The 25,361-nt window shown below is 43.3% G+C and overlaps 1 protein-coding gene across 1 annotated transcript in view; it reads left to right on the top strand.

The window, feature by feature from the left end:
* ANTXR1 (ANTXR cell adhesion molecule 1) overlaps positions 1 to 25,361 on the top strand; it is a 266,648-nt gene that overhangs the window by 106,103 nt on the left and 135,184 nt on the right. Inside the window, exons 11-12 of the mRNA XM_055400577.2 lie at positions 15,210 to 15,279; positions 16,843 to 16,921. Coding sequence (XP_055256552.1) covers positions 15,210 to 15,279; positions 16,843 to 16,921 — 149 coding nt within the window. The remainder of the gene's footprint in view (positions 1 to 15,209; positions 15,280 to 16,842; positions 16,922 to 25,361) is intronic.

The following is a 25,361-nucleotide window of genomic DNA, read 5'->3' as shown; positions in this document are numbered from 1 at the left end:
GAGGGACTTCACTTTCATGCATTGGAGATGGAAACGGCAACCCATTCCAGTGTTCTTGCCTGGAGAATCCCAGGGACGGGGAAGCCTGGTGGGTTGCCATCTATGGGATCGCACAGAGTCGGACACAACTGAAGTGACTTAGCAGAAGCAGCAGCAGCAGCAGTATGTGTATGTCAGTCCCAATCTCCCAGTTTATCCCTCCCCACCCCTTATCCCCTGGTAACCATAAGTGTTTTTTCTACATCTGTGCTCCTACCTCTGTCTTGTAAGTAAGTTCATTTGTACCCGTTTTTCAGATTCCACCTATAAGTGATATCATATGATATATGTCTTTCTGTGTTTGACTTACTTCACTCAGTTTGATGCTCCATCCTCCATTCCTGCTTCTTAATCAGGCCTCACATCAGAATCCCCCAGAAGCGTCATGCAAGTAATGATAATTACTGATTGTGAGCACCTGCCTGCTTTCCTTCCTAAACCAGCTCCTTTCATCCTCCCAGCCACCCAGTGAGGGAGGAGTTACTTGTATCGCGCTTGGCTGACAAGAGAACTAAAGCACAGAGAGAAACTGCCCAAGGTCACCCAGGTGGCCAGAGGTTGGAGCAGTGTGGACCCCAGGCGGTCTACTCCAGAGGCTCTTGCCCGCTTCTCTATGTTGCTTCTTAAACACCGATCCCCATGGGTCCCCGGGTCCCTGATCCTGAATGCCCACATCACTCTAACATGTGCCTGATTTGAAGACACTGATTCCCACCGCTTCCCCTCACTGTAGAGACAGGAAACCTCAGCTCCGAGAGATGCAGCTACTTGCCCAAGGTCATGGGTTTGTTAGTCAAGACTTGAACTCTGGTTCAAAGGGAAAAAAATAAAAGCCCTGGACCAGGGGATGAAGAGCCCAGGCTTTAGGTCAGTTTATGCAGCTGATTGTGAACATGGGGAAACCACCTCTTCTGGTTCCCCAAGTGGCCCCTGTTTCTTTCACTTTATGGGCTTTCCATGTATCTGCTCATGTTTCCCTTTGCCCCTGCTCTCAGAGGGAGTTTGGGTTTCACCCAGTTGTTTCTGAAATGGCTCCTGCCAAGACTGTGTTAGTCCATGTTTCTATCTTTCAGATCCAGACAAAAATATAGATAAGTGGAAATTTACTGCAGTTTTGCTTGGTCAGACAAAAACCTCAGGAATCTGGGATGAGGTGGGGATAAAAGAGAATTTGCCACCAGATGTAACTAACTGGTGAAGACTTCTATTTAGGGGCAAAAGAGTTTCTTCCAGGGGCAATCTGACACAAAGTTAACTACAGCAGTGCCTGATAGATGGTCAAACTTGATGTTGCCCCTGTTCTACCAAGGGTGCAATTGCTTCCAAATGAAAATTGGAAGCTACCTGCAGACTCTGGCACCCAGTGAGCTTCTTTGAAGCGTGATTAAGAGAGATTTGCTTGTGAATGTCCCTGAAACTGCTGTTACCCCAGTCCTGTTGTCTCAGTGGGGGAAGTTGGCACCCCCTCTATTCTGTACCACATAACTGGACTTTTGCAGTGCCTTTCCTCATGGAGCACTACTCCTTTGTCATTTCAGTGGGATGATGGAAGAAAAAGTGGTTAACAGAGATGGACCAGACTTATGGGACTCCAAGGAGGCTAATAAGCTATGCCCCCTTCAAATTAGCATTTGAAATATGTTAAAAATTTGCTCCACATTCATTTAGAGGAAAAGTTGGGTGCTTCTAAGGGAAAGGAAGAGAGCACTACTGATGTATCTTCCTTCAAGCAGTTCAGCTCTGGCCCCTAATATGCACACCACAGCAGCTTACTGATGTCCACTGTGACTCAAGTGTGTGCCTGAGGTCTGCTTCCCACCTCTTCTCTGCATTTCTGTATTAATTTGTGTTCTTTAAGAGCAGTCAGCATTTGCCATAGTTCATGGTTGTGATCCTGTTATAGATAGTGATAGTGTCCAACTCTTTGCGATCCCATGAACAGGGTCACCAGGCTCCTCTGTCCATGGGATTCTCCAGGCAAGAATACTGGAATGGGTTGTCATTCCTTTCTCCTTTGGATCTTCCTGACCTAGGGATCAGATCTGGGTCTCCCGCATTGCAGGCAGAGTCTTTACCATATTTTAATGGACTTGTCCCTCAATCCCAATTCCAAAGGTAAACCCTTCCAAACCTAACTGTGCACAGCTGAAAGACTTTCTGTCAGTAGACACATACCTTGTGCATGAATCCTAAATTGTCTTCCGCCAAGTGAAAACAAAACTTTAAAAAACATATTTCTTAGCAAATTACAGCTGTCTCAAGGGCACCAGTTTTCTGACCTCAAGCTTACAAATTTTTTAAAGGTTGATGCTTTGCTTATAAGATAATTTGTTAGTTTTGTAAATGTCAACAGTCAAGAATTTTTGGTCTAGATTTATTGAGAGGAGAAAACATTTTGCCAGAGCCCTGAGCCCCATTATCTTCATTTGGTTTTCTTGCAATACCTAAATCTGTCCCTATTAACTTTGGATAGAGATGATGCAGAAGACTACAGCATTATATGCAGTATGATTTCAATTATGTAAAAAATAATATGCATAGAAAAAATTCTGAAATAGCATGCCCCAAAGCATTAACAGTGTTTATCACTGGAAGTTAGGATTACCGAGGATTTTCTTGCGTTTTATATTCTTCTCTGTATTTCTCAGACTTCTCACACTCACCATGTATTACTTTTACAATCACTAAAAATAACAGTAAATATGAGCCAAAAAGAATTTATATCCTGAGAAGTCAGACTAGCTGTGCTAAGGACCAGTTCTAAAAGCTGGAGAGTTCTGAGGCACAGAGATCGAGCCCCCAAAAGATAGCCCAGAGACCAGCAGGCTGCTGGCTACTATCCCTGGGCTTCTCTGGGGATGTATTCATGGTCCCTCACCCTTTACTGCCTCTCCTTCTGGCGCCATGATGCAATCTTGATCCTCCTGTAAACAATGTTCAAGATAACCCACTTCATTTTTCTCCAAGACTCCACTCAGCTCTCTGTCCTACCCCAGTGTTTATAGGTAAGGTGTTCTGATTGCAGCCTTCCCACCCATATCAGCTCAGAGCCTCAACAGCAATCTAATCCCCACTTCTGGAGCACCCCCATTTCAGTTGTAAAGCCCCACCCAGCAGAGTGGCTCACGTGCCACCTACCACTAGGCAAACCTAGATCCATCAAAGCCTACATGGAAGAATTTACCAAAAAACAGTCTCTTCATTACTCTAACCAGATGCCTTCCAATGGCCCTCAAGCTGTTACTCCCTCACCCTCCTCTATGCATAATCATTTAAAACCTCTGAACTTCTCTGGACATTCTGTCAGTACCCCAGGGGGAACTGTGACCTACCTAGTAATATCTACAGAACCCTCTACAATGGGCCAAAACCATGTGTGAAAGTGTTAGTCACTCAGTTGTGTCAGACTCTTTGCAACCCCATGGACTATAGCCCACCAAGCTCTGTTGTCCATGGAATTCTCCAGGCAAGAATACTGGAGGAGGTAGCCATTTGCTTCTTCAGGGGATCCTCCCAACCCAGGGATCAAACACAGGTTTCATGCACTGCAGGTGAATTCTTTACCATCTGAGCCACCAAAACCATGGTAGATATTATCCCAAGATTTCTAACCTTGGTACTACTGACATTTGGGGCCAGATAATTTTTTAATAAGAGGGAGAAGAATGCCTGTGTATTGCAGGCTCCTTAGCATTGCACATGGTCTCTACTCACTAGATGACAATAGCACTCCCCTTCTGGTTTGACAGTCAAAATTGCCTCAGACATTGCCTTTCCTCCCCTGAGGGTCAAAACCACCCCCATTCAAGGACTGCTGCACTGCATACATGTCCAGATGAATGCCTTCTTGTCATACCTACACTATATAGCCTGACCCAACCTAGGAAATAAGTTCCGCAGGACCTAGTCAGTTTGTATATACCCTCACATCTTGTGTTGTACATCAGGCTATGAGCCCAAAAGTACCCCACTTTGGTAGTCACAGTTGACATATGTCAAGTGCTTATTAAGTGTTCAGTATTTAATCATATCATCTCATTAAATGAGTGAGTATGAAATGAGTATTATTGCATCTTACAGGTGAGAACTCTGGGTTATGGATAGGGTTATACAGTCTGTAGGTAGCAAGCTGTGATGGGGCTCCAGCCAGGGACCAGGCTATTCATGTGCTCGTGGTTCCTACTCTAACCTGCCCAGAGAACAAAGAAGAAAACCAAAAGGTATATTCTGGACAACTTAACACAGAGGTACTAGGAAAATAGTCATGTATAGACCCAGGAAACTTACCTGGAACCTGTTGGCCAAGCTCATCAGCTGATCTCATAGTAACTAAGCAGTGAGGGCTTCCAGAGAAATCTTGCAACAACTCCAGGCCAAGGGATGGGTGGATAGATATGGGTCATGTCTGAGGGAAAAAAAATAGTGGCCAGCCTGGTTCTGCCATATTAAAGACATGAGAGAACATTACAGCAGATGTGTATGTTCTGAGAATCATTCCCAACTTGGCCCCGCCCTCCTGTGCTTCACTATTGGCTCTTCCCATTCTGTGTTGACTCTTCTCATTGCTCTGACCACAGAAAACCATTGTTTAGCCTTTCCAAGTAGAAGCTTCCCTCTCCACTTTCAAAATCTCTGCTGGGTCCCCTTCTGTAGAGTTTAATGACTTCTATCAGAAGAATGCATAGGTTTGTTACCAAACCCGTCTATGAAAAATCTTCCAGTTCAGGGTCTGACTTGGAGTTCACATGCCTAATAAATAGCTTCTTTCTACTCTAAGCAATGGATCCCATTTAGCTTTGCAGTAAGACCCTCACATTTGTGAATTTTCATTGCACGAGTCCCAGTAGAGCAATCAACCACCTCTTTTCTGGCTGGGACCTCAGAAAGCTCAAGCCAGATGCCTTGAATTTCATCAACTTGGAGTCCTGCAGAGTATCATTTTATTTCCAGTTTTTGCACAGCATTTTAAAAGTCTAATTTTTTAAAAGCTGGTTACTTTGCAAGTCAGTGAAAAGGTAGAAACATTTAGTCTAGCCTGTCTTTTCTCCCTTCATTCAGGGACATATTCTCCAACCAGCTGATAATTTGGTGCTGAACAGTTATACTTGGCACAGAGATGCCACAAAAATGCTCCCTAGACCCAGGGAAGATGGGGAGAAAGAGCAGGGTAAGCTCATTCAGTCCCTAACCTCCACTATTTTGTCACAGTAGGAATGTAAACTCTACTTTGGAGCTTACATCAGCTTTTGGAGGGTTTCAGCAAGCCCCCCAGATAAGACTAAGTTATTTTTCTTGTCCTTTTGGCCAGAAATAAATATTTATATCAAGAAAGGATTGCCAAGACTTGGAAAATATTTCAGTTATTTAATCAGCCCTATAAAAGGATTCACTGTGATTGGTGTTTGAATTAGCTAATAAATTTTAATCTTGGTTTTATCCCAAATCCATTAGACAGTCACCAACTGCAGCTAAGAATTCTGGAAACTTCTTAACCAGTCTGAAAAGAATTACATTGATCTGAGATCAAAACCATGTACACATTTGAATGTATGGTTTTGAGATATGTGTTAATTATAGTAAGTCAGGGTCTCCCAGAAGACACTGGAACCTTATCACAGAGCGTCTCAACCCTGGTTGCCTCTCATGGAAGACAAGCCTCCTAACATTATTCAGCCTCACCCATGGAGAATCTTGACTTTTGCCTCCACAGCTGTCAGACTCAGCTCTGGGTATACTTCAGGCCACATCATAAAACTAGCTGTAAGAGTATGACAATATAAAATGACTAACTAGTTTAAATTATATCTATAAAAAAACTAGCTGAGTTGACTATGGGCAAGTCATTTCAAGAAAACCTGGGTTTGATTTCCAGATCGTTTATTCATGTTACAACACTAACTCAATTAACTAACTTCTTTGAGACTCAGTTTCCCAAATTGTAAATTAATAATAATAATAATGTCAAATGAGACCATAGGTATATCAGTTCAGTTCAGTCACTCAGTCATGTCCCTCTCTTTGTGACCCCATGAACTGCAACATGCCAAGCCTCCCTGTCCATCACCAACTCCTGGAATTTGCTCAAATTAATGTCCATCGAGTCAGTGATGCCATCCAACCATCTCATCCTCTGTCGTTCCCTTCTCCTCCTGCCTTCAATCTTTCCCAGCATCAGGGTCTTTTCAAATGAGTCAGCTCTTCACATCAGGTAGCCAAAGTATTGGAGTTTCAGCTTCAACATCAGTCCTTCCAATGAATATTCAGGACTGATTTCCTTTAGGATGGACTGGTTGGATCTCCTTGCAGTCCAAGGGACTCTCAAGTCTTCAATACCACAGTTCAGAAGCATCAATTCTTCGGTGCTCAGTTTTCTTTATGGTGCAATTCTCCCATCCATGCATGACTACTGGAAAAACCATAGCTTTGACTAGATGGAACTTTGTTGACAAAGTAACGTCTCTGCTTTTTAATATGCTGTCCACAGGTATATAGTGTTACACAAAATCAGTATAGAATAGATATACATATATATGTATGTATGTATAGGTATAAATATGTGTGTGAATGCATAGGTAAACATATATGCCTGTGTGTGTGCACATACATACACACAAAACATATTCACTAAAACTTTTCATTTTCCCAGGAATTTCTAATAAAATCACATTCCTTCTCAGATGGGACTCAGGCCCAGCCAAAACTCAGATTGGGACTTGAGCCCACAGTTCCTGACTCAGGAAGGGACTAGAATCCATTGTGTTTTAAATGAGACTGTTTACCTGGTATCCAGACTTAATGAAGCTCAGGTTCTTTTGCCACAGAAAGAATTCAGCATGAGGTAGAACAATAGGCTAAGAGTGAGTTTATTAGCATAAGATGCTTGTTAGAAATACAAGCAGGCAGGAAAGGGAGTGCAGCCCTGAGAACAAAGAGGGCTATATTTTTATAATCAAAAAGTAGGGAGGGGAGAAGACCACCTTCTTCATTTTGAAGTAGACATCAGGCTTATGTCATTTAGTTTCTCCTTTGTCCCTACATGGTTTAACTGGTACTGTCATGGTGCTGTTTAAATCATATGTATATTAGCAAAGGGCTTCCCTTGTGGCTCAGTTAATAGACTCTGCCTGCAATGTGGGAGATCTGGATTCGATCCCTGGGTTGGCAAGATCCCCTGGAGGAGGGCATGGCAACCCACTCCAGTATTCTTGCCCAGAGAATCCCCATGGACAGAGGAACCTGGCAGGCTACAATCCATGGGGTCACAGAGTCAGACACGACTGAGCAACTAAACACTTATTAGCAAAAGGGTGATGACATATACTAACACGTGTTGATTAGTCTTAGGTTTTGGTATAACATCCCCTTCATTTACCCTTTCACCTAAATTCTTGTCTTGGCTTCATGCAGAAATGCCAGTCTTCCAAGGACCATTAACTCCCTGACTTCAGGTAACAAGATTCATATCTATTGTCTTGTGTTATAACTCTCAGGATTTGTGGTTTGACTGTGCTTGGCACTTGAATGTGCCTGGTCTTCCTTCAAGACGGAGTAGATTGTTGCTAGGTGACTGGATTCTTTTCTGAAGTGTTTATATGCTCTCAGCAATCTCCCAAACTCCCTTAAAATTCCCTTTCTATCTTTAATCTCCTAGTGGGATTTCTAAACTATTTAATTATCCTACTCTATTCTTATCACTAATGCCTAAAAAGATGTTTGATAGAACAATGTAATCAAGCAATTAGGCATTTTGAAATTTTCAATTCCTCTGATTTTAAACCACACATTTAGTTTACAGTCCATTTTAAAGGCTTGGATACCCGTGTAATAATGTAAAGTAACATTTACTATGGATGGAGGTTCGTGACATTGTACAGGAGACAGGAATCAAGACCATCCCCAAGAAAAAGAAATGCAAAAAAGCAAAATGGCTGTCTGAGGAGGACTTACAAATAACTGTGAAAAGAAGGGAAGCAAAAAGCAAAGGAGAAAAGGAAAGATATACCCGTTTAAATGCAGAGTTCCAAAGAATAGCAAGGAGAGATAATAAAGCCTTCCTCAGCAATCAATGTAAAGAAATAGAGGAAAACAATAGAATGGGAAAGACTAGAGATCTCTTCAAAAAAATCAGAGATACCAAGGGAATATTTCATGCAAAGATGGGCTCGATAAAGGACAGAAATGGTAGCAGATGATATTAAGAAGAGGTGGCAAGAACACACAGAAGAACTGTACAAAAAAGATCTTCACAACCAAGATAATCACAATGGTGTTATCACTCACCTAGAGCCAGACATCCTGGAATGTGAAGTCAAGTGGACCTTAGAAAGCATCACTATGAACAAAGCTAGTGGAGGTGATGGAATTCCAGTTGAGCTATTTCAAATCCTGAAAGATGATGCTGTGAAAGTGCTGCACTCAATATGCCAGCAAATATGGAAAACTCAGCAGTGGCCACAGGACTGGAAAAGGTGTTTTCATTCCAATCCCAAAGAAAGGCAATGCCAAAGAATGCTCAAACTGCTGCACAGTTGCATTCATCTCACACGCTATAAAGTGATGCTTAAAATTCTCCAAGCAAGGTTTCAGCAATACGTGAACCATGAACTTCCAGATGTTCAAGCTGGTTTTAGAAAAGGCAGAGGAATCAGAGATCAAATTCCCAACATCCGCCGGAGCATAGTAAAAGCAAGAGAGTTCCAAAAAAACATCTATTTCTGCTTTATTGACTATGCCAAAGCCTTTGACTATGTGGATCACAATAAACTGTGGAAAATTCTGAAAGAGATGGGAATACCAAACCACCTGACCTGCCTCTTGAGAAACCTGTATGCAGGTCAGGAAGCAACAGTTAGAACTGGACATGGAACAACACACTGGTTCCAAATAGGAAAAGGAGTACATCAAGGCTGTATACTGTCACCCTGCTTATTTAACATCTATGCAGAGTACATCATGAGAAACCCTGGGCTAGAGGAAGCACAATCTGGAATCAAGATTGCTGGGAGAAATATCAATAACCTCAGATATGCAGATGACACCACCCTTATGGCAGAAAGTGAAGAAGAACTAAAGAGTCTCTTGATGAAGGTGAAAGAGGAGAGTGAAAAAATTGACTTAAAGCTCAACATTCAAAAAACTAAGATCATGGCATCCGGTCCCATCACTTCATGGCAAATAGATGGGAAACAGTGGAAACAGTGGCTAACTTTATTTTTCTGGGCTCCAAAATCACTGCAGATGATGACTGCAGCCATGAAATTAAAAGACAGTTACTCCTTGGAAGGAAAGTTATGACCAACCTAGACAGCATATTAAAGAGCAGAGACGTTACTTTGTCAACAAAGGTCCATCTAGTCAAGGCTTGGTTTTTCTAGTGGTCATGTATGGATGTGAGAGTTGGACTATAAAGAAAGTTGAGCGCTGAAGAATTGATGCTTTTGAAGTGTGGTGTTGGAGAAGACTCTTGAGAGTCCCTTGGACTGCAAGGAGATCCAACCAGTCCATCCTAAAGAAGATCAATCCTGGGTGTTCCTTGGAAGGACTGATGTTGAAGCTGAAACTCCAATACTTTGGCCACCTGATGCAAAGAGTGACTCATTTGAAAAGACCCTGATGCTGGGAAAGATTGAGGCAGGAGGAGAAGGAGACGACAGAGAATGAGATGGTTAGATGGCATCACCGACTCAATGGACATGGGTTTAGGTGGAATCCGGGAGTTGGTGATGGACAGGGAGGCCTGGCGTGCTGCAGTTCATGGGGTCGCAAAGAGTCAGATGCGACTGAACTGAACTGAACTAAACATTTACTAAATGTTTCTTGAGTGCTAAGTATTGTACTTCCATGCACCATTGTACTCCCCACAAAAGCTATTTCAATGATGTCATCATTACTGTTCACAGATAAGGAACTTGTCCTCAGTCACACACTAGTCATAGGACCTGCGATTTGAACCTGCATCTGTTTGACTTGAGTCTACCTGGCACTGTGACCCCTGTACTCATCTCCAGAGCTGTTCAGATCCCAAGCCTAGGTGTCTGATGGTTTGGTGTATGGACACTCATTGATCCTCAAATCCTGATTTAAGTCAAATTTCAGTTTGATTATCACACTGTTGTAAGACAGAGGCTTTGAATTCACCTATATCATGGGTATGCATTGAATTCGGAACTATCTTAGGTAAAAAGCAAGGACATTTATATTTATAGATCATCTAAAAATTCCGTTAAGGCCTGGTTTCAACCCTCTCCCCTCACTGATTTCCTCCCAGCTCCTGGCTCCATTTCCCCCGCCCACCTGGTACTAACAAGCAGTAAATGGCCCCCAGTGGACAGAGGACCAGGGCCCTCCACTGTCCTCCAAAGTGGATGTTGCCCCGTAAACATCACCACACCAGTGGTTCTGGCAGAGGTGGCCCTGAGGTTGGCATGGCCCCTGAGCCAAACGTGGCCCAGCCTGAGGAGGAAGGTTTTGGGCCCTGCTTCCCAAGTGGAGGTTCCAGGAAGGAGTCAGATGATCAGAGTTATGGAAACCAAATGGCCCTCCTTTGTTTAGAGAGAAAAAAAAAAAAGAAAAAAAATCACTCATTTTTGTGGTAAAGTGAAACCAGGCTCCAAACCAAACAATCTCTCTCCGAGCCGAAAATGCCAGCTCCCCAGAGCAGGCCCACTGCCTGGGACTCTTGATGAACTGGTGGGAGGCGGTGCCACAGCCTTCAGCCACGTCTCCTCGGGCTTCTCAGCGGCGAGGGTCTCCTCTGCTCTGCTCCTGAAATAGCTGGTCTCCCAGGCAGGAAAAGAAAATGAAAGGAGGGGAAAAGTGAGAAAGGCTACTGAGACAACCTCCAACTCTCTCGCCTTTCCTGTTGGGAGGGAGGAGAGGAGCTGCTGGGAGAGCGCGGGCGAGGAGCCTGCGCCCGGGCGTGTGGTTGGACTGCGCCCCCTTCCGCTCCCCCCGCAGAATGCAGCCGGGAGTCACAAGGCCTCCTGTGGCCACGCTCGGGCGGGCTGGTGGCTCCGTGGGCAGGAACCCACACTCGCAAGTATTACTAGAGCTTGTGCAGCACCCAGAGCAAGTAAATATAGGTTGTCATTGGCCACGCCTATCCCGGGCTTTGTTTCTCTTCTAATACGAGCTTTTCCTGGAACGGAGAGGCCCTTGGTGTGGACACTGGGGAATCCAGTCCTAGCCCTGGCTTTGCCTTTGACTTGCTGTGAGATCATGGTTTACTACAGCCTCTCTGAGCCTCCATTTTGCATCTGGAAAATGAGCCCAGTGAGCCCTGCCTTGCCTTGGTTCCCAAGGTCATAGTGAGAGGAGATCAAGCCTGGCTTTTATCCAGAGGTAGCGGCGACTGCCCACGTGCTGATGCGAGCTCTCTGGTGTAACACTTGGGAAGAGTCTCCATCTTTGTTCCTCACCTTTACAGGAAGGGAATAGGGACTTCCTCCGTGGCCCAGTGGTTAAGAATCCTCCTGCCGGTGCTGGGGACACAGGTTCAATCCTTGGTCCAGGAACGAAGATCCCACCTGGCATGGGCAGCTAAGCCCATGGGCCAAAGCTAGTGAAGCCTGCGGGCTCTAGAGCCCGGGCTCTGCAACAAGAGACGTGGCCATATTTAAAAAATAAAGTGAAGGGAATAATAGCCTTCCCTGACAGCACTACTGGTAGGTAAAGCTGGGTTTTGTGATGTGTGTGATGCGCTTAGAGCACACAGCATGCCCCAAGTCTCACTGTCATCATCACCATCACGGACAGAAAAGCATCTTGAAGATAATGCCCAGTTCAAGCCCTGTGTGATCTACCTGTTTCCTCATAAGCTTTTAATTATTCTCAACACACTCACTAATCTGGCATATTCCATTATCTTCCAGTGTCTGTGGGCTGTGCTCAGTCCTGTCTATTTGTGACCCCATGGACTATAGCCTGCCAGGCTTTTCTGTCCGTGGAATTTTCCAGGCAAGAATACTGGAGTGGAAATCTTTTTCCTACTCCAGGGTATCTTCCTGACCCAGGGACTGAACTTGCATCTCCTGCCTCTCTTGCATTGGCAGGCGGATTCTTTACCACTGAGCCACCCGGGAAGCCCAATCTGCCAGCATTGATTCTAAATATGAGGGGAAACTCCAGTATCTTCCTGTTACACCCCCAAACCCACCATGATCTACAAGGGCTTGATCATCTGGCCCTGCTGCCTTTCCTAGCCTCATATTTTATCTGCTGTCTCACTGAAATCCAACAGCCTTGTCAGCTTTCTCCTAGCTCCTGAAGACCTGAGCTCCTTCTTGCCCCAGAGTCTGTGCAGGTCCACCTCTTTGCCATCCCATTTCCTCTCCACTGGCCTCAGGTCTCAGCTCACAGAGCCTTTCCTCGAGGAAATGTTTTCTGACCTTCCAGATGAAAATCTGCCCCCTGAGTCTCCTTCTTTGTACTGAACACAATTTAATTAAATAGTAATATGTGTAATGACAGCATTTTTTGTGCTTCCTCATGATTTCTCCTCCTCCAGAACTCCTGTTCACTCAGCAAAACCCAATGTTCATTTTATTTCCTATGTGAAGCCCTCCCTCAAACAGGGTTACTCATTAGAACCCTAACTGAAGTTTTGATTTAGTAGGTGACTTCTGTCTGGAAGGTGCCTGTATTTTGTTCTGCTAATTATCCCTTCTCCTTAGGCTATAGGCCCAAGGAATAACAGGAAACAAATGCCACTTATTATTAGCAAGTTCAATATCTGATGTCCCCAGGGCATAGATCTTGGCCACATCCCTAATTCCGATAGATAACTAAAACACTGGCCATTAAAAAAAAAAAAGTGAGAGGCTTTGTCTATTGTGTTCAGTTCCAGACCTAGCATAATGCTTGGCACATGGTAGACATTCAAGAGAATGTATTTTTAATAAATAAATGTGTTTAAATAAGCAACAGGATATGTTGTACAGCACAAGAAAATTTAGCCATTATTTTGTAATAACTTTAAGTGGAGTATAATCTGTAAAAATATTGAATCACCATGTTATATACTGGAAACTAATATAGTATTATAAATCCACTCTCCTTCAATTAAAAAATCTTGTACTGAAGACTAAGATGAAATAAATGTAATATTTTTACTGCTTCAAAAAATTGAATGTGTTTAATAACTATCTCCCCTACAACTTCTATAAAATCCATGAAAGCAGAGACCATGTTTCTCTTCTGAAAGCCTGTGTTTGTAGCTCATAGTAGGTCTTGAATAAATATTTGTTGAATGAATGACTTGGAATAATCTCCCTACCTTTTCACCACTTGAAGGTCTCCCTAGACATCAGGGGAAACTGTAATGGGCCATCCCTTTTTCCTCCTTCCATGGAGGCACAGTGCTTAGAACTCAGATGTGTCCTCCAGCTCCTATCTCATGTGAGTCTGGTCCTTAAATCCTATCATGGAGGGCATGAAGCTTCCTAATCTCCACTCAGGCAAGTGTTTAGTGTCAATTGCATTTAAATGTCATTAGAGACATCAATTTCCTATCAAATGCAACATCAGCATAGCATCCTTCCATTACACATGGATTCCTTTCTGTCTTCTAGGCATTTATATTCACAACTTGATTAAAAGGGCATATTTATTCATCTTCATATCACCTACAGTTCCTACTACAATCTTTTGAACAAAGCATGCACCCAATAAATGTTGAGTCATGAAAGAATGACTACCATATGCTGAGTATAGTAACTTCTCAGCCCTGCTTCTGGCCCCAGAATCTGAGATACGATGAAGTTTTAAGGAGTTCCAGATTAAAGCTGCTTAAGTTTTTCCCTGGACATCCATTAGGATAAGAAAAAGAAATCCCCCAGCTCCAGATTCCTCCCTGCTTGAATCCATCTTTCATAACTACATTTGCTAAAACTTCCAAAATCATCACTTCAAGTTTTTCTCCAAAAACCTCCAAAGTTCTTTTCATAGCCAAATAGGCTTAGGTCCAAATCCCTTAGTCTAACTCAAAGAACTTGGACCAAACATTTTCCTATACTGATTTTTTAAAATCCTCCTTACGTCCTACCCTGGAGCATCCCTTTTGTTTGTTCTGTCTTTGCTGTTTGCCATTTCTACCCCCAGGAATGCATCTTCTCATGTCTCCCCCGAAACTCAGCTGCTGTTATGTTCCCTGTGACCTCATCATGTCACCCACCTAGAGGGAGCTGCTCTCTGTCTTCTGAAGCCAAACAATATTTTGGCTTAGCTACTTCTTGTATCTGTCAGCAATTTTTTTTTAATTGAGATATGATTGATACTTATTAGTCTCAGGTGTACAACATAATGCTTCAGTATTTTTTTATATTGTGAAATGATCACCACAATAAATCTCGTTAACATCCATCACCACACATAGTTGTAATTTTTTTCCTTTAGGATAAGAACTTTTAAGATTTACTCTTGTAAACTTTCAAATCATGCTGTATATTGCATCCCCATTTCTTAATGATTTTATACCTGGAAATTTGTACCTTTTGACCACTGTATTCATTTCACCCACCCCACCTACCCCTGCAACAACCAATCTGCTCTCTGAATCTGTGAGTTGTGTGTTGTTTTTTTTTTCCTTTTTATATTCCATATATGAGTGAGATTATACAGTGTTTGTCTCTCATTGTCTGACATTTTGTGTAGCATAATGCCCTCAAAGTCTATCCATGTTGTCACAAATGGCGAGGTTTCCACTTTTATGGCTGAATAACACTCCATCCTACACACATATGCCCTAATTCTTTATCCATTCATCTGTAGATAGACACTTAGGCGGATTCCCTGGCTTGGCTATTGTATCAATAAACAATGTTGAATCAACAAACTATTCCCATGAATATGACTCCTCTCTCAAACTTGACCTAGACTTGAAGCCCCCAAGGATCAGTCTAACACCTTCTCATTTCCCCTCAGTTATGCCTGGCTGTGGTAAAAGCTCACTGTATAAGTGCTCACTGAAACTCAATTGGGTATACAGGTTAGAAAGTATTCAGGCAGAAGAGCTTGCATTCACTATAATGGATTTTACAACTCAAGTTTATATTTCAAAACATCACGGCTTTTCTAGTGTCTCCTAGGACTTGGTTGATGGTCTGCAGGAGGCACCGAATATGAAATTATCAACTTGCCTCACTCCTCTTAATCCAGTGACTTCCTTTTTACAGATGAGAAGCCCTTCACTGTGGAAGATACTTATTTGCTGTGTCCAGCACCTATCTTAAAGGAAGTTGGCATGTAAGTTTCCACCAGCAACTAAACCCCACAGCCAGGTCAGTGAGAGGAGGTGGGGGTGGACAAAAGGAGAAGAGTGTCTCTTCACTGTCATTATGGAACCTTCTCTAGACTCCTCCAGATAATAATAATGGTGCTACGAGTGCAGTGAGCCAGGGACTAGCATCAGTGTTTCACAGAGGGGACCTTTATTCTCCTAAGAGCCACTGTAGCCTGCCAGGCTCCTCTGTCCTTGGGATTCGCCAGGCAAGAGTACTGGAGTGGGTTGCCATCCCCTTCTCCAGGGGATCTCCCCAAAACGGGTCAAACCCAGGTCTCCTGCATTGCAAGTAGATTCCTTACCCTCTGAGCCATCAGGGAAGCCCAATGAACCATTGCAGTTTTACAGATGTGCAGTCTGTAGCAGAGAGAATTTAAGTAGCTTGTTGAGGTCACATAGTGGAAGAGTATGAATTCAAAACAAGGTCTGTCTGGCTTCATCACAACTACATTTCTAGAAAGCTCTCAGACTGCCCAAAGCGCTGTCATAACCTCATCCTGTCATCATAATTGCCCTTCTAGATGATTATCTCCTTTCTTAGAGATAAGGAAACTTGGAAAAGAAGCTCAGCAAGGATAAGTGAGCCAGCTGATTCAGGACCCCATGGTCAGACCCTCTGAGGCCATGTTCAATGTTCCTCCGTGTCTCTCCGGAGCATCACGTGTTCATCCATACTGCCCAAGCCTCTCTGAACTAATTTACGGATAAAATCTCACAATGATGCAGTTGTGATAAGTACTAGTGAGATGAGATGAAAATATTTAAGAGAAGGAAGAGAATTAGCATCCTGAGCAAGAAAAGAAATATGCAGGGAAACAGATAAGCAGTGTTGGTAAGGGAACGCAAACTAACCTCTCTGTAAACACATCTCTAACAGACCGAAGACAGAATGGTGATTTTAAGGAAAAATGCTAAACTTGTTCATTTGAATTCTGCTTTCAATCATTTGTTCAAATTGCAAAGCCTCCAAATTTAGTTGTCTGACATCAGCTCATGATGCCACTGATTCCACCAACTTGCCCTGTGTCTGTGCTGCAGAAGGCAAGCTTGTGTTTCAATGAGCATCTTCTAGATGAGAGGAAATAGCAGGCAGGTTAGCTCATGTACTGCTGTACCTTTCTGTGTTGGCTGGGTGGTAACAAAACCATCACCATCAGAATCTCATCACTGAGAGTCCAGAAAACAACTGTAGAGCTTCTAGCTTAACCAGTTCATCCCCTGCTAATTTGGACCATTTGTTAAGACGACCTCTTCTACCTACTACAACGTGGCAAGTAAACGGGAGCAGCCTCTGCCCATTCAATTCTATTTGCCATGATGTAAGAAAGGCAGCATACACTGCCTTGCTGCACCAGCCAGGTATATCCTGATATCTCTCTAGGGTGTTAGTGATGGATGGGCCCCTGGAGAGCATCCTCCGCATTTTACAAAGGAGCCAGCTCAGAGGGTGGTTTAGAACGGAGCCCCCAGGGGCCCTGTGTGTCCGCACACCGTGCTGAATATCCCTGGTCCCCGTGTCGTTACAGGAAAGCCGCACTTCAGGTCAGCATGAACGATGGCCTCTCCTTCATCTCCAGTTCTGTCATCATCACCACCACACACTGCGTAAGTCCCTGCCTTTCCCTTGACTGAGAACTTCATTGTCATCCTCATCTCCCTGGCGAGTTTTTTCCAGTTCTGCGTTCTGTTAACTGAGCTTTGACTCTGGCACTGCGAGGCCAGCCTTTGGCCACCTCAGGGGCTGTACACATGTCAGGAGTGTATCAGGAATGCCTGTGCCTCCCAGGTTCCCCATTTCTCTTACTAAAAGTGAGACCTGGACACACTGGCATGACCACATGGTACGATGGGGCCAGGGCCTGTGCAGTATGGAATGGGGATGCCTGGATGGACTGGGTTTAAGAGAAAATGCACAGAAAGAAATGGCACAGTATATACAGAAAACCCATCTTAGGGAGTTTTTCTTCTAAAAGGAAGCATGGGGAGGTGGGTGGTGCAGTAGCTGAAGAAAGAGGTAGAGTAAAAAGAGAAGCTTTTATTTAGAATTAGAGAAGTTGCTACTTGTTAATATGACTGTGAAAATAATCCAGGGGAAAATGGAAAATTCATGAAGTGGGAGAGAGGGGAAGGGACCTTGGCCCATAGGGGTAGTGAGGCAGAGGGCAGACTGTATCCTCTGCCAGCTCCTCCGATGCCCCATCTCTGGGTCCTTCATGGAAGGTAGTATTCATCTCTGGCTACACATGAGATCACTTGGAAAGCTTTTAAAAAATATGAATTCCCTGACCAATTGGGACAAAGTCTGTGCAGCGGGCCCCAGCTTTGGTGGGTCCAGAGCCCCCTTGGGAGCTCTCTTGTGCAACTCTGGCTGGGAACTCCTGGATCTATGAGGCTGCTCCCACTGTCAGAGCTCAGCCCGTCAGAGGGCAGTCAGGGCTTTGTTAGCTCATATACAGACCTCAGCTCCTAATATGAACATTTCCAAAAGTATCTTTGTTGAATATTCAGCTTCTATTCTACCAAATGCACTTTTCCCATGAGATTGCTCTGCATGCTAAGTCACTTCAGTTGTGTCTGACTCTTTGTGACCCTATGGACTGTGGCCTACCAGGCTCCTCTATCCTTGGGGATTCTCCAGGAAAGAATACTGGAGTGGGCTGCCATGCCCTTCTCCAGGGGATCTTCCCAGCCAGGGATTGAACCTGTGCCTCTTATGTCTCCTGCATTGGCAGGCAAATGTGGAGAATTCTTTACCACTAGCGCCACCTGGGAAGATCACTCTAGTAGCATTTTTTGACCTGCTGGCCAGCTTAGACAGGTACCTTAGTCAGTTCCCAGCTGGCCGTTGGAGGGCATGTCGTTAGAACCCCTCAGTGGTTGTGTCCTTAACACTATCCAGGTGGATGAGGGAGAGCAGGCAGGCCCCGGAGCTGGACAAGATAAACATGAATTGTTTCCTGGAGGAGCAGGAGGCCAGGCCTCACAAGAGACAATGCACCCAGCTTCCCCAGTTGTCCCTCCTTCTCCTTTCCTCCCACACATATACATTCCATCATATGTTAGGAGCCAGTCAGCTTTCCTGAAAGCTGAGTAAACCGATGCAGTGGGTGCAGACAACGGAAAAGTTCCACCTGACCAAAGTAAGAGCCTAGCGTCCTCACAGAGACATGCCAGACATGTCACCCCTGAGCAATGTCTGTGTCTCAGACACGCCTCTGTGGAACCTCAAATCTGGAGACCAAATCTGAAAGCTGGATGCAGGAGCAGTGACATGTCTCCAAGCATGCCCTGCCTGATTTTTTCAGAAATTGACCCTGTTGGAAACTGCCAACCTGCAGGAAATGATTAAAATACCCCAAATCTAACAATGCCATTCCAGATTCCTCCCTCCTTTGGAATGACCCAACAGTTTGGGCCTGTATTTCTCATTATGTCTGACCGGACCAGAGAAACAGCCGTGTCCTGAGTCCATGAGGGCAGGGAGGTGGGAAGGGGAAATATCTCGGGACCAAGCCTGTGGGGTGGCAGGGGCAGGATGACAAATTCAAGTCCTGGCTCTCTAAGCCAAGAAGAGAGAGTGTCCTTACTGACATAACCCGAAAGGAAAAGAACTCCCAGTCAAGTCACTCTAATATCGTCCCTACTCACTCCAGGTTTTGTTACATTTCCCATCTCCTTCATCTGAGTGCAAGTCACTAAGTTTTCTGTTCAACTAACCCTTGATCAGCTGCTGCTGCTGCTGCTGCTGCTGAGTCACTTCAGTCGTGTCCGACTCTGTGTGACCCCATAGACGGAAGCCCACCAGGCTCCCCCGTCCCTGGGATTCTCCAGGCAAGAACACTGGAGTGGGTTGCCATTTCCTTCTCCAATGTGTGAAAGTGAAAAGTGGAAGTGAAGTCGCTCAGTCGTGTCCGACCCTTAGCGATCCCACGGACTGCAGCCTACCAGGCTCCTCCATCCATGGGATTTTCTAGGCAAGAGTACTGGAGTGGCTTGCCATTGCCTTCTCCACTTGATCAGCATCACCTCATAATATCTGCATTATTCGCCTTTCACTTGAGAAGGCTGCATGTCTATGACAAAGTTATAAGGACCCTAAGATTTTAGATCCAGGTCCATTCACTCATTTATTCAACAAATATTCGCTGATCATGCGCAGTGTGCCAGATAGGCACTGCCCTGGGTGCTCAAGATACATCAGAGGACACAAAGGACAAAAATCTCCTATCTCACAGGGATGCAGGGAGAGAAAGCAGACAGTGAACAATAGACATAACAAATGAATCACACACTATGTTAAGAAGTGATATAAGCTGTGGGGAAAAAAAAAAAAGCCAAGGGAATTTCATGATGATCCAGAGGTTAGGACTCCATGCTTTCACTGCTATGGGCCTGGGTTCAGTCCCTGGTGGAGGAACTAAGATCACACAACCCATACCACCAAAAGTAAAATAAAGAAAAAAATGCAACCAAGTAAGAAAATTTGGTACTGCTTGAGTGAGTGAGTGAGTACAAATTTTAAATAGAGATACATTGAGAAGTGGCATTTGAATAGAGACTTTGAAGTTAACTGTGAAGGAGAATTTGCCAAACGGTGAGCCCCACTGCTCAGAGCCCACCACCAGGGTCAGCTGGTGTGTTCAAGGGAGAAAGAGGGCTGGTGATTAGTCACAGGAAGCAAGTGAGGCAAGCAGTAGGCAGTGAGGTTATGGGATGGAGAGCGGAGGGTCTTGTGAGAACTTCGGCTTTTGCAGAGGTGCAACGCAACCTGGCTTGCATTTGAAAGTTCACTCTGGCTGGTGGAATAGCCGATAGGAAGACAAGGATAGAAGGACCTTGACTAGTTAGGAGGGTTATAGTAATATTTCAGGCACAAGTGATGATGGCAGCTTGACTCAGGTGGGAACAATGGTGATGAGAGAAGAGATCATAGTCAGATATATTCTGAAGGCAAAGCTAGCATATTTCCCAAATCGTTAGACGTAAGGCTTGAGAGGAGATGAATCAAGAATGGCCCCAAGGTGCAGCCACTATGGAGAACAGTATGGAGGTTCCATAAAAAAACTAAAAATAGAGTTGCCATCGGATCCATCAGTCGCACTCCTGGGCATATATCTAATTCAAAGGAAATATGCATCGCAACCTGGTTAATAGCAATACTGTTTTGCAATAGTCAGGACATGGAAGCAACCTAAATGTCCATTGACAGATGAATAAATAAATAAGATGTAATACATATATACAATGGAATATTAATCAGCCATGAAAAAGAATGAAATAATGCTATTGCTAGCAACAAGGATGGACCTATTGTTGTACTAGGTGAAGACTGTCTTACTAAGTAAGTAGAGAAAAACAAAATACCATATGCTGTCACTTATATGTGGAATCTAAAATATGATACAAATAAACTTCACATAGAAAACAAATTTATGTTTATTTGTTTTGGGGAAAACAAATTTCCCCAAAGGGGAAAAGGGGTGGGCAAGAGATAAATTAGGAGTTAGGGATTAGCAGATACAAAATACCATATATCTAATAAATACTATATATTTAATAGATATATAACAAGGTCCTACTCTATAGCATACAGAACTAAATCCCATATCCTGTAATAAACCATAATGGAAAGAATATGAAAAAGAGTCTATATCCTCCTATGTAAATATAACTGAATCACTGTGCTGTATACCAGAAACTAACACAACATTGTAAATTAACTATACTTAAGGAAATAATTAAAGGACTTTGGCCAAGGAGTAGCCCTCAGTTGACAGGAAGAAGGCTAAAGCCAGAGAGGATCTGAGGCAGAGGAGGAATCATGTCAGTTTTTTGTCCACTAGCCCTGTGGCCTTGACTGAATTATTTAGCCCCTAGGTACCTCAACTTCTTAATCTGTAAAATTAGAATAATAATAATTTACATCCCTTATCAATATTCTGAGTATTAAATGAAATGATTATGTAAGGGCTTGGCAGAAGGCCTGGCCTGCAGTAAGTGCTAAATAAATGTTAGTTGTTATTATAGTGGAAGCTTAGTCAAATGATGGACCTAACTGGAGATTCTTCCCAAAGAGTTGCTCCTCACTTCAGAGTCCCAATATAACAAAATAACTCTTTCAACACAACATGTAGTCCTATGAGAGCATGTTTGTTGCTTGATCAAACCCAAGTGATTGCAAAGGAGCAGACAAATTGGCGAAAATCATCCAGAGAAGAGGACCTATAGTGAAATATTCAACCCCAGACCCCAACAGGTCCTGTAGAAGCTCAAACTAAAAAGACTAAAGCCATCACTGGACAAATAGAGATGCAAGTAGAGTGGGTGGTCCTCCAGAATATGAAGTAAGGTCTTGGACTTCCCTTTGTTTCTTGGGCAGCTGGTTTGGAGGACAAGGTTTTTAGATCAAAAATGATCCCTTGGGTCTGAGTAAAGGGTTAGTCTTGTCAGTGCCAGTTGCAACCTGCCCAGTCCATCCCCTGGAACCAAAAATAATTTTAAAATATGTAGTTGAACCTGTTCTTTTCTCACTTTATTTGGTGCCCATTTGGACAACCGTGTCACAAGTTTTCAAGATCTGCAATGAATAACTGTTGCCTCTGCCAGGAGCAGAAATTCCATGAAGTTTTACAGGAAAGACATTTTTCCATCCAAGAACTAAAAGATTCCTATACAAATGGTAAACTTTGTTGAGCTCCATGACTATAGAAAATGGTCAAAGATCCAAAGCTCTCTCTTCCCAGCATATTTGAATACATCCCATCTCTAAGAGTCTTCACCGGCCTCCTTTTTTTTCCCCAACTCTAGAAATAGGTTGAGAAAAATCACCAAAATGTACTGCTCTAAGGGAAACAGCAAAAAGCAATTTGTCATTTTGATAACAATGCAAGCAAATTTAGGACCTTACCAGAACTTTTTATGAAAGATTGTCTTCTTTTATGTAAATAACCTTAAAATTGTATAATTTTCCACATGAAGTGTACAAAAATCAGAGAATTATCCAACAAGTATTTCTCAAATTCTGCCTGTGTCTCTGGTGCTCCATTTACATTTTACAAGTCGCTATGCTTAAGGAACTTAAAATCCATTTTGAGACATGAGTCCAACAAGCTCATAAAAGAGTATGTAATAAAGAATGAGGTTGTGGGAGCCAGGTGTATAAATGCTGTAGGATTTCATAGTAGAAAAGAGGGGTGAATCCATGAAGAGTCATGAGGGCTTCGTGAAGGAGACAAAACCCAAGTGGTGGTTTGAAACATGATAATAACAGATGAGAAGTGGAAAGTGGCCTTCCGCTCAAGTGAAACCAACCTGAGCAGGACTAGATACAGCCATGAGTATAGTTTGTTCATGGTCCCTCCCAGGAAAAATGACTTTTTTTTTTTCTGTTATTTTGTGTCAATATCTGGTGCCTTCTAATTGAGGTCCATCTCTCAGGTTGCCAACTACTTTCCTAGGATGTGCACTCCACACCCTTGACCACCTGGTGATCAATAGTGAGGCCCAGCTGAGGCTCTTCACTATTAACTATTAGGATTTGATTAGTGTTGGTTTCCAGGTTGGAGAATCACAATCTTTGAAGAGGAGGCCTAAAATTAGACATAAAAGTCCAAAATTAATACTAACTCAGTGGACAGCCTCTCTTTCCTCCTAATTTACATGAACAGTAGCCTGGCTACAGTGGTGTGCATGTGAGCATGCGCAGTCACTCAGTCGTGTCTGACTCCTTGCCACCACATAGACTGTAGCCCACCAGGCCACTCTGTCCATGGAATTTTCCAGGCAAGAATCCTGGAGTAGGTTGCCATGCCCTCCTCCTCAGATCTTCCTGATCCAGGGATCAAACCCATGTCTCCTGTATCTCCTACACTGCAGGCTGATCCTTTACCCACTGAGCCACACAGTGACAAGGCTGAGTAAATCTGAGAGGACCCATGTCAGTTCCCATTCAGAGAAAAATTTTGAATTAAAATAAAAATGCAACAGACTTAACCCTAAGGCATCAAAACCAGAACAAATGCTCTATGATTACAGCATAATGGAAGAATTAATAATATTGAGTCAAAAATCCTAATTTCAGGTTCTAGCCCTTCCATTTCCTACAGTGATCTTGGGCAAGTTAATCTGAGCCTGTCTCAGTGTCTGTCTTGTTGTAAAGTTTAAAAAGTGACAGCTGTGTGTTAGTGCATTGACATTCTCTTTCCTTGCCGAGTAAAAGTCTAATGGACTATCTCATTAAAAGATTTGCTATTCATTATTTATAAACAGGCTATTTTCCCCTGATTAAGAAGTATGCTTCCTTCTGAGTCCATGATAAGCCTGTTCCTTTACAGGCTGGGAAAGACTGAAGATGTTGCCTGCATAATAACGAGGGAAGCAGCACCAGTAAATTAGATCTGGTGATAAGTCAAACTGGGTTAAGCTGCAGTTTCTTCAATATTTTCTCTATAGTTGATTTATAATCTTGTGCAAGTGTCAAGTGTACAGCAAAGTGATTCAGTTTTACTTATATATATATATATATTATTTTTCAAATTCTTTTCCATTATAGGTTGCTACAAGATATGGAATGTGGTACCCTGTGCTGTACAGTAAATCTTGTTTATCTATTTTATACATAGTGGTGTGTTACTGTTAATGTTCACTGTTCTTGAAAACAAAAGTTTTCTCAGTAAATGGATCATGGAGTAACATGAGGGGACTATTTAGACTATTTAGAAGAATGAGTCAAAACAAGTATTAACTAAATTTGATGCATCATTACCACATAGAAAATTTCTAGTATTATCATTTAAAATATGCTATCACACCCAGCATGTCTGGAAGCATCTTATTAGAGGAGGTACCATTTCATAAAGATGAGAGCTGCAAGCTCAGAATTTTCTGACAGCCTAGATCCTCCAGCGTGCCCTGAGATAGCCAGAACTCACTGGGATTTGGAGTACTTTTGACTTCTATATGGATTAACATAGTACCAGTTTGTTTCCCAAGGGTTTTTAAATGATTTTATTCTTCAGATTTTCATGAATTGAGACTGTTCTTTTCCCAAACTAATGGCATTTTTCCCAGAAAAAGAGTAAGAAAAATGTGTTTGTGTGCTATCAAGATCAAGATTCAGGGCAGGCCCTGGCACATGAGGATCTACAGCCCAAAGCAGACAAAACCATTGTGACTGATATAGAATCCAAGTAACTACATTTGCTAAGTCCAAGGAACACAAAGATAATGCATGGGAAACAGACAAGTACTGCAAAGATTAGCAATTTCACATAAGTGCTCTAATTGAGAAATGAACAATGCCCAGTGATATCATGAAGTGGAGTGTTTGGGGAGTCAAAGAAGGATTGATTCACAGGAAAGATGATAAATTTGCTCAGGGTATGGCCTGGGTAAAGGTGTGTTTGAGGCCCATGTGGCTGTGGTTAGTTGGGATGGGATGTTAGGAGAAAAGATAGAGATAAAACAACTGGGACCTGGTGGAGAAGCCTTCCTTAGTTGGAGTTTTTCTCTGGTGTTTAAGTATAATACAGAATGCTGTTTTGATGTTGAATTCCAGTATCTCCTCATTTAGGAAATAAACATTTTTCATCTTCAAAAAAAGAATCTTGAGGAAAGCAGTGTCGTAGGAAAACTGGCATGGCCTGAGTTTGCCTTGGGATACCAGAAACCAAAGACCCTTGTGGCTCTTCTGGTAAAGAATCTGACTCCTATGCAGGAGACCTGGGTTCGATCCCTGGTTTGGGAGGATCCCCTGGAGAAGGGAAAGGCTACCCACTCCAGTATTCTGGCCTGGAGAATTCCATGGACTGTATAGTCCATGGGGTGACAAAAGGTCAGACACAACTGACCGACTTTCACTTTCACCAGAAACCAAGGCGATGGTAACTTAAATAATCTGGATGCCACCAGTGAAGGCTGAGGTTGCACAGGCAGCCTTGGTTTGGCCTAGCTCAGAAGACAGTGTGCTGGAGCCCACAGAAGAGTGCTCCAGTGGCTGCAGCAAAGAGAGGCTTCAGATGGAGGTCAGGGGCCATCTTCCAACCTT

Source organism: Moschus berezovskii, chromosome 11 (assembly GCF_049115385.1).
Source record: "Moschus berezovskii isolate FMDL1 chromosome 11, NW_MosBer_1.0, whole genome shotgun sequence".
In the NCBI taxonomy this organism is placed as follows: Eukaryota; Metazoa; Chordata; class Mammalia; order Artiodactyla; family Moschidae; genus Moschus; species Moschus berezovskii.
This window is presented reverse-complemented; position numbering and strand designations above follow the sequence as displayed.